Source organism: Manacus vitellinus, unplaced genomic scaffold, assembly GCF_001715985.3.
Source record: "Manacus vitellinus isolate BGI_N305 unplaced genomic scaffold, ASM171598v3 scaffold_32_pilon, whole genome shotgun sequence".
NCBI classification, from domain to species: Eukaryota; Metazoa; Chordata; class Aves; order Passeriformes; family Pipridae; genus Manacus; species Manacus vitellinus.
This window is the reverse complement of record NW_021940460.1, coordinates 2017973-2027588: the sequence shown is the minus strand read 5'-3', so window position 1 is coordinate 2027588 and position 9616 is coordinate 2017973. Positions and strand designations below refer to the sequence as shown.

At 50.4% G+C, this 9616-nt stretch overlaps 1 protein-coding gene across 1 annotated transcript in view; it reads right to left on the bottom strand.

Annotated features, from left to right (window-relative positions):
- The window catches only part of GALNT17 (polypeptide N-acetylgalactosaminyltransferase 17), a 214314-nt gene that overhangs the window by 124253 nt on the left and 80445 nt on the right, over nt 1-9616 (bottom strand). Inside the window, exon 4 of the mRNA XM_029961230.1 lies at nt 7768-7934. Within this exon, the coding sequence (XP_029817090.1) occupies nt 7768-7934 (167 nt within the window). The remainder of the gene's footprint in view (nt 1-7767; nt 7935-9616) is intronic.

Genomic DNA, 9616 nt, shown 5'->3' with positions numbered 1-9616 from the left:
TGAGGTCTCCCCTCAGTCTCCTCTGCTCCAGCTGAACACACCAAGTGCCCTCAGTGTCCTCACACGGCTTCAAATCAAGGCCCTTCCCCATCCTCATTCCCTCCTCCTTTGGACACTCTCCAATAGCTTAATATCTTTCTTAGAAATGCTGCCAAACCCATCTGAAGTAACTCAGACTACACCAAAAGTACATCTGAGCCTCTCTGCCCTCTCACTCAGCCTCACTGTGCCAGTCCTGGCACTTGCAGTTTGTTTTCCAAGCTTTGGCAGTAGAAAAGTTGAACACACCCCCCCCCGCTTTTCCAATGGGATGAAAGAGCTTTTGCCTTTGTTCAGAAGATCCTCAGAGCACATATCTTCTGCTCACCGGAAGGTGCAGATCCCTGTGCTCTGTTGTCCAAGCCTGTGTGGGTAACTGAGGCTGAGAACCTCGTGGACCCACAGCCTGAAGTCACCACCAGCAGGAAAACTCTTGATATAGTCCAAGTACTGAGTATAAAAGACACACAGGGCTTTGAAGGTGGAAGCACATGGAAGGTTACAATGAGGGGTAAGCACAAGTGTGTTTTTCCATCCCTTGGAAAAGTGCCAGTGCTCTGCCAGAAACCTTGGTCCTTTCAGTGCCTGTTGCATCAGTTCAATGCACAAAGGCCTGCACAGAGGAGCTCTAAAAGCTCAGCAATGCCACTGTGTACCAACACTGACTTAATGCCATGAAAGCACTTCCTAAAAATGTCTTTCATCCCTATGAGGCTTCGGGTCAGCAGAAAACTAAGATATGATCCATGATCTCACATTACAGGCTACTGCCCTTCACACATTCTCTCTCCAGAACAAAAATACAGGGAAAAAAAGCCACCATCAGAATCATCCACGTGGGAAAATACTTAAGACACATGAGTTCCTACATGAAGGAAACACAGTAATGGAGAGCAAAAGAGTAAACAGCAAGTCCCATCTGCTTTGAAATCATCAAAGGAAAAGGATTATCTGTTCCCTTCCCTTCCACGCCTTCCTCCAAGCACAGAAAATGTGCTTTCTTCAGTCCTGCCTTTCTGGGCTGGCTCCCCTCACATCTCCATTTCCCCAAAGTCTCTTTTCTCATTTATGCTGAAGTGGGAATAAAAAGAATAAAGCAAATGAGCCCCTTCCTCAATTCAAAGCATCTGCATCACACTCAGCCATAACTCAGCAACTTCCATTTCATGCTGAGCCACTCGGAGAAAAAAACAGGACTTTATGGAGACAACAATTCTCCTGAATGGTTTTAAGGAGACAGAGACAGGGACTTTTTTGACAGATCAAACTCCACAAGGACAGCACTGGCATCTCAGGTGGCTTTGTCAGCAGGGAAGTCATTTTAAATTAAAACAATTAAAACAACTTCCACATTGGAGTTTTTATCTCAACGGAAGGAAAAGAGGAAAAATCCTCTTGGGAACTGTTTGAGCAGCTCAAAGGAGAGTGTGGCTCCAGTGGAACAGGGAAGGGCTGTAAGAGGCAGCAAAGGGTTCAAACCTGAGAGACTCCTTCGTCCACTGGGCTCTTGAGGAAGTCCCCAAGGAGCCAGAGCCACGTCCTGCTCCTCCTGAGGGGCTGCTGGATGGCAGGAGGTGAGGGATGATGTGCTGGGAGCACAGAGGTCACCACACACCTGGGTCCGAGGTGACCGTGGAGAGATGGTGGGAAGATGCTCCTGATGTGGGTGCATCTACAGGGGCTACACAACCAGCAATTCCATCCAAACCAAGCACTGCCACGGAGTCTGGAGACTCCTTTCTCTGCTGCACCCCGTGGTCCTCTTCCCACACACACTCGGGCATCCTTTGCTGACTGGACCATCCTTCAGAGCACACCCACACCATTCCTGTTTATTTAGGAGGCAATCTGTGAATGTTTGATCTTTGCCATGGCACGAGCTGCTTCCTGGGAAAATTTGCAGAGAGAAACCCCACTGAAAACACCAGCAGGTTCTATTTCAATTCTGCCTTTTGTTCTCCATCTGTCCATATTGATCTTCCCTGAAGGGCAAGTCCAAGGAACTACAATCCAATAGACCTGTTGCTTTATTAAAAAAACCATCTGCCAGCTGCAATGACTTATGGTATCTATTGCAAACTATTTTATCACCTACACAGCTCGCTGGGAAATGGGCCTGCCAGAGAAACTGAGCCACCTGATGCCACTGAAAATAAGCAGTGCATGGCCATCAGCCCAAATGCTCAGTGCTCCACACCCAAATCCTGCCCAAACCTCTCCAGACCCTGTTGAAGCTCCCAGGACTAAAGGTGGGAAGTGCCTGTTGACACGCAGAGAAAGGAGTAAAGACCAACAGCATCAGAGAAGCTCAAGGAACTCCCAAAAGCAGCAAATTCCTTACTCAGCAATGCCCAGATGGTCCTGGGGGCCACACCCCCTCTACACCCCTAAAGAAAACAGAGTGGTGTTTGCCAGCTGGGTGGGAAAAGCCACCCGATAAGAGCTGTTCTGAGACACCCCAAGGGCTGCAGGACACAGCACCCAGGGCTGGGAGTGCTCCAGTGCCATGGGAGACACCAGCCCCCCTCATCCCACATTTTCACCTGCCTGAGACACCAAAGCCACCCCGGGGGGGGTTTCTGCTGCAGGAGCTCACTAAAGCAGCTCCTTCAACAGGCAATAAATACAGACAGACATTTTTGCAGGGAGACTCAGAGCCAGGTGAGTCTCTGAAGCTTTTTACCTGCAACTGTACAAGAGGAAACTGTGAAAGGAGAGCAGGTGAATGAATCAGTTCTCACAGAGGGTCACAGGCAAAGCTGGTCCCACTTGGGGCATTTCACAGAATCCCAGGATGTGCTGAGCTGGGAGGGACCCCCAAGGATCATCAGTCCAACCCTCAGCCCTGCACAGGCCCAGCCCCAAGAGTCACCCCCTGTGCCCCAGAGGATCAGCCAAACCCTCCCTGAGCTCTGGCAGCCTTGGGGCTGTGCCCACTGCCCTGGGGAGCCTGGGCAGTGCCCAACCAGCCTCTGGGGGAAGAACCTTTGCCTGAGATCCAACCTGAGCCTGCCCTGACACAGCTCCAGCCATTCCTTCGGGTCAAGCCTCTGGTTCATTTGGTTCAGTGAAACCTAAACAGAATCACAGAATATCCTGAGTCAGAAGGGACCCACAAGGACCATCCAGTCCAACTCCTGCCCCTGCACAGGACACCCCAAGAAGTTCAGGTTTGCTGCTCTCCTCCATGCCCTGGGAACCCCAAAAGCCTCAGACCTGAACACCAGTGGAGAGCACCAGGTGAGCTGCACTTAAACAACCCATCTCCAGCTGGAACAACTCGGCACTGGGGTTGGACCAGAGCCTGGGAAAGGCTGAGATGTGACTCAGCTCCTTGCAATTCTCCCTCTGAACAGAAACACCCCGAGCCAGCTCCTGGGGGAGGGAGAGCACACCAACCACTGCTGCTGCTGTTGAAAGGAGCTGCAAAACAAGAAAGTGATCCATCAAGTCTCAGCTAACACATTACTCCGAGGTAAATTACAACCCCGAGCGTGTCTCCCCGAATGTAGCCAGCTCCTTTAGCAGCCTTTTATCCAAAGGGTTGCTTTTATACTTTTCAAAGAGATATTATCCCAGATTAAAAGCACTAAAAGGCAGACGACAAAAGCAACAACAACAAAAAAAAGCAGGTGATGATTAAGCAACAGGCTCAGACAAAGTGTGCAGCTGGGAGATAACAGAGCATCTCAGGGGCATGTGGCTGCATCCCTCCACCAGCCCAGGAGCCACGTTATCACTCCCAAACACAACCTGCACACTGGCTTTGTAATCACACCCCTGCAACAGGCACAAATAAAAGCAGCCTCCAAAAAAGTCTCTATGAAGTGTAATGTGCAGCTCAGGGGGGAAGGGGGTTCAGACTGCAACTCCCCAAGCTTTCTCCTTTAAGGAGAGATTTTTTTTCCCCCCCTGTTACCATACACTGGCATCTTTTATCTATTTACAGCTCAGACATAAAGCAGCAGAATGCCTGCGTTCATTAACTTTAATCTCTCACTGCACACTTTTATGTTGTGCAGTGATGTTGTACACACCACACGACAACAAAGCTGAGGGCAAGGAGTGCCTAAGGAGTCCTGAGGAGCAGTTTGTTCCAGTCTGAAAACCACACACCAGACTCTGCTTGTGGCTGTGGAACTGGGCAGGGTTTACCTGAAGGGCACAGAGCAACCAGGTGGTGGCTTTTGCTCTACCCAGGGGGTTAATTTTAAAACCTGAAGCTGACTTGGGAATCCCAGGAGTCTTTTAAATATTTGGTGCTTTGTTGTTCAGTTACCCAGATATGTTGTGGTTCCTCCTGACAAAAGCTACACAGATCCCCCCAGCCACGGACCTTCCCGAGCCTTGAGCAACTTTCCCAGAAGTCCAACACAGCTCCTGGGCTTGAGCCACTGCTCTCTGCGGGTCAGCCTTCCCTCAGGTGTACAGAGGTGACCCCCAAAGGCTTTTCCCATCAGCCATACCCCATAGAAAATGTCCCTCCAACCCCACAGCTGCTCCCAAAGAGGCTGCAGCAATTCCTCCTCCTGTTCCATCACAGCCTGCAAAGGCACACCCACACAGCCCCATCCTCTGCTCAACACCAGCCCTTGATCCTCCAGGATTCATCTCTAAATCTTAGGGCTCACGAGGAACTATTTTCCTGTAATTATTTTCCTGTAGAAGCCAAATCTATTTATTACAACGACTTTGTTTGCAATATCCAAAGCATCAACTATATGATGCTGCTGCTGCTGCTCCCAATTATTGCCTCCCATTAGTGGGAACTCTATGACAATGTTATTGCCATTAATAATTCTTTGCTGTCATTGAAGCTCCTTGACAATGCTGAGAGTGAACACAGGAGACCCAGAGCCACTTTCTGGTTTGTATCATTTCTTTTACAGGAGAAAAGCAGATTATTACACGCTTGGGAGGAGCTCTTCATAAACATCTGCCAAGTTACCTCATTATCTTCCTTCAAATCCCTCCTTAAAAAATCTCATTTGTCGTGATGCCTGCAAAGACTCACCAGCAGAGCACTGACATTATTAACTAACCCTACCAGCTAAAAACATCACCTCCCTCCCCACGCCCTCTCTCCTTGTATTCCATCCCAATGTTTTTGAGGACAGAACCACCTTGGGGTTGTACAAGCTTCAGCACAGCCCTGGCTGGACCCTGGAAGCTCATGATCCTGAGGCAACCTCTTGGTGGGATGCAGCAGGCACACTGCCTGCTGTGCAAGGAGATTTGGGATTTTCCCATCTTCTGCCCACCAGTCTGGGTCATTGCCCTGCATCCCCCTCCCTCGCTATGGGGGTGCTACAGGGCACTCCAGCACAGCCCTGGAGGTGTCCCAGGCCAGGCTGGACAGGGCTTGGAGCAACCTGGGCTACTGGAAGGTGTCCCTGCCCGGGGCAGCTCTAAGGTCCCATCCAACCCAAACCCTTCTGGGATTCTGTGAGATCCCAGAGCTGGAAGTGCTTGAACACACCACAGGCTTTGGCCACTTGTTTGTCTGCCCTGGAACACCCCACCACCATCCAGCCCCACCACTGGGCCCCACCAGCACTGTCCCAGCCCCCTCAGCACCCCCAGGGAAGGTGGTGCCTTGCAGGCTCAGCAGCAGATGAGGATTTGTCACCCTGCAGCCCCAGCCTGTGGGGGAGCTGCTTTCTGAAGGGATTTATTTTGTTGTCCTGGGCCTTCCAGAGCTCTGGCCTCACCATCACCCCCAGTGCCTCACACTGAGGGATTGGAAGAGGCTGTTCAGAAACACATTTCTTTGTGCATGGCCCTGGCAGGAGAAGCTCAGCAATTACTCCAACGGGTTCTCTTTTAAAGAGCTTTCTTCTCTTCCCCCATTGACAGGGTAAAATTTGGAGAAGGAGCAGCTCATTTTGATATTTCAAGTACCTCTAACGGTACTTCAAGTACCGGGTAACGTCAGATATTCCAGTGACTGATCACCTCCACTTCCCCTTCTCTCTCCAAACAGTTCCAGCTCTGAAATCCCACAGCTTCACTGGTGGACACCATCCAAGCTTTGCACTGGAGCTGCTGTGATTTCCACCAGCTGAGGAGCTGCCCTCCTGTTTCTTTTACTGGTAATTATAATTCATCAGCTCTCTGTGGTGCTCATTACTGTGGGATTTGAGTGCCTATTTTTCCAGGCTTGAATAGCTCGTTCTGTACCATCTCTTCTCACACAGAGTGTCTCAGAATCCTCTGGAAATGAGTTCTCCACGTCCTGCACCCTCCCTGCTCTCCCCTCTGATCCCAGCATCGCGTTTATTATTTTTTTAATAATATTAAAAGCATGCAGCACAACTGATGAAGGCAGTTGAAGAAGGCAGTAACCAAAAACCTTCTTCATGAAGATTTTAACTATCCTAATGTCCTAATTCCACTATCCAACTGTATGTTGGAAGAAAAAAATGTCTTGGAAGAATCTGAGTCTGAAGGTGCTTCCCCTCCTGCAGTTCTGTGGCATCAAAAGCAGAAGGGAAGGGCAGGCAACAGCGACCAAGAGAAACTGGAACCAACATGTGTGAGGTGGGAAACCAAACATCCCCCTCCGGGCTTTGTCAGGGCCTGACTCGGGTGGGTTGGGTGGGTTTGTTTCCTCCTCTTCCTCTTCACTTCTCCTTTCCATACCACACCCAAAACATAAGGCAGGAGGGTCTCTGCAGGGTCTCACCATTTACAGACCTGGGATGTTATTTTACAACAGGGAAACTGAGGCACACACAGAGAAGACATCTGTTAACACCACTGCAAGGGGCCAAAGCCCAACAGCTCCTGGCTCCAGGCTGCTGGCCCTCAACTCCACGGGAAATTAAATTTAGAGGAGCATCTCTGCACCAATCAAAGGGTTATTATTAGAAACAAGGACCCCCTGAACGCAGAGCTCCTGGATGCTGCTGACCAGAAAGCTCAGAGGGATCTGTGGTTTCCTTTAGCCTTCCAGGTTTCAGCTGTGCTTTCAAACAACGACTACCTCAGATTTTAAGCGAGGTGTGATCCTGTTCTTTTTGTTTGAGAAGCAAAGAAACCAGTGTGGAGAACAAATCACACCCTGTGCCTCCCAGCACTGTCACCGTGCCCAAAATTAGGATGTACCAACAATTTTATCCCACTACAGAGACAGAGCAGCAGGACTCTACTGGTGGAGAGGGTCCCCTGGTGTGGTGTAGGAGCCCACAGCCTGTGGGTCCCTGCCACCAGGAACCTACTTTTCAGGACACCACAATAATGACCTGCACTGTGTCTGCTCTCTGCACAGAGCCCCCAGCCCCTCACTGCTCCTCACCAGTCCCACTGTGACAAGGGAGGTCCAGACACAGCCCAGCACCTCTGCCCTGCATGACCCAAGCTTCGGGGGCTTCCTCATGGCCACTCCTGGACGTATCTGGACACCATGGACACCCACAGCAGGGCTGGGGACTCTCAGCTTGGCAAGAGTCTTCACAGAATCCCAGGATGTGCTGAGCTGGGAGGGACCCCCAAGGATCAGGGAGTCCAACCCTGAGCCCTGCACAGGCCCAGCCCCAAGAGTCACCCCCTGTGCCCCAGAGGATCAGCCAAACCCTCCCTGAGCTCTGGCAGCCTTGGGGCTGTGCCCACTGCCCTGGGGAGCCTGGGCAGTGCCCAACCAGCCTCTGGGGGAAGAACAACTCCTCCATGAGATTTTAAGAAATTAAACACCCTCCTGGTGTTCTGGAGCTGGGAGATGCTGCTCACCTTCATCACTGTTGTCATCCACCAGGATGATCTCCTTGAGCAGGTGAGCCGGGGTGTGGTTGACGGCGCTGTGCACGGAGCGCAGGATCACCGACAGCGCCTCGTTCACAAAGATGAAGATGATGGAGATCTGGGGCAGGTCCTTGCCATATTTCAGCTCTTTGCACCTGGAACACAAAGGGCAGAGAGAGAGGCAGAGGGGTTAGCAGAGCTCACAGTGCAGAACTTCGAGGTGGGCACGTCTTTCATATGTGGTGCAAGACAACGGCTTCCATCTCCCAGCTCTGCACAGCCAGGGGTTCCAGCTGTGCACAGCCAGGGGTTCCAGCTGTGCACAGCCAGGGGCTCCAGCTCTGCACAGCCAGGGGTTCCAGCTGCCTGGAGATCCATTCCTTTAAGCAATGCTATCTGGGAAGACATAGCAACAAAGAGTATCCACCAGGATGAGGGAGCACCCAGGGCAGGGTGCAAATGCAGAGTTCATTTAACTGAGGTTGTGTTGGTGTGTCTGCGCTCACAGGACTGTGGGAATGTAACAAAGAGTGGCCTCCAGAAGACAGAAAATGGCTTTAGTAGTTGGAGTGGAACTCCACCTTTCCAGCTCTGTCCCAAGATTAATTGGTGCTTAGAAATGAGCCTTGCTCTTAAACGGCACTTATGAATTTTCTCCCCATTTGCTTTGGGAAGAAATGAATATAAAATGACCCTTGGCTAAATAGTCTTAATAAATGTTTCAGCTCTCTTAGCAGATACTTCTGAAGTACATCCCCATGAACTGGTGTCTTTGTACTTCACAGGCAGGGTGGTTAAAACCAAACACTTGTGATCACCTCCCTGGGTTTCAGGAGGAGTTGCTTAACTTGGGCAGGTTTGGTGGCCGAGTCTCAGCTCAGACACATTTCTGTGCATCAGAGGAACCTGCTCAGACGTGTTTCTGTGCATCCTTCCTCCTGGGAAGGAGCCAGGGACACCCCTGGAGCAGAACTTGGGCAGCTCCAAGTATAAGAGTCCAGGTACCCCCAGCTCTGCAGGGAGCACACACCACTCCAACAAGATAGAGATGTTTCAGTGCCACACTTCATCCTAATCAGAGACCTCATCCCTCTGTTTGCACAAAGCAAACACGAGATCTTTAACGACTTCCAACGATTTAATTAAGCTCTCCAGCTTTCCCTACAGTAAGTAAGTGTGAGGGAAGAAAAGAAGGAGCCTCCCTGCTCCCTCCCTGCATCCATGACAGATTAGACATCCAACATGAGCAGAGTTCCCAGAATTACAAGGAGTGAATCCTGCCCAGATAAGCAAAGAAAGACCAAATGTACCAGTGACATCCCAGTGTTGCTTCAAGCTCCTCGACTCCCCAATAATACCTCTGGATTTAATTGTGCTGAGTGTTTCTTAGGCAACAGCAGGAATTCTTCAGGCTCCAAAATGAGACTTGGGAGACAAAGATTTGCACAGAAACACAGTTCTTTATGAATCTTCTGCAGTTAAACAAGTTTGATGGTTGAAAAGGAGGTTGTATTTCTTGATTTAACTGTTGCCTGACCCAAGGCAAGCCAAGAGCTCTGCAGAATGGGATGTGCCAGATGCTGAAAGGAGCTTCCAAAGGGAAGATCTTTAAAATGAATCAATGGTCGTGAAGGGGCAAAGTGACAACTGACCCTGAAATCCTGCCCCAGAAGTCAAACTGAGCTGACTCTGAGATTAAAAAAACTCCTTTTGGTTATGTTGGTACCTGCAGTGCTGAGGAGAAGGTTGTCACAGGAGCAGGAGTGTTTCCTTTTAATCATTGCTCACCTCTGGGCAGCCCTTCCCCCGAGGCAGCTTGGGGGGATAAAGAGCTCAG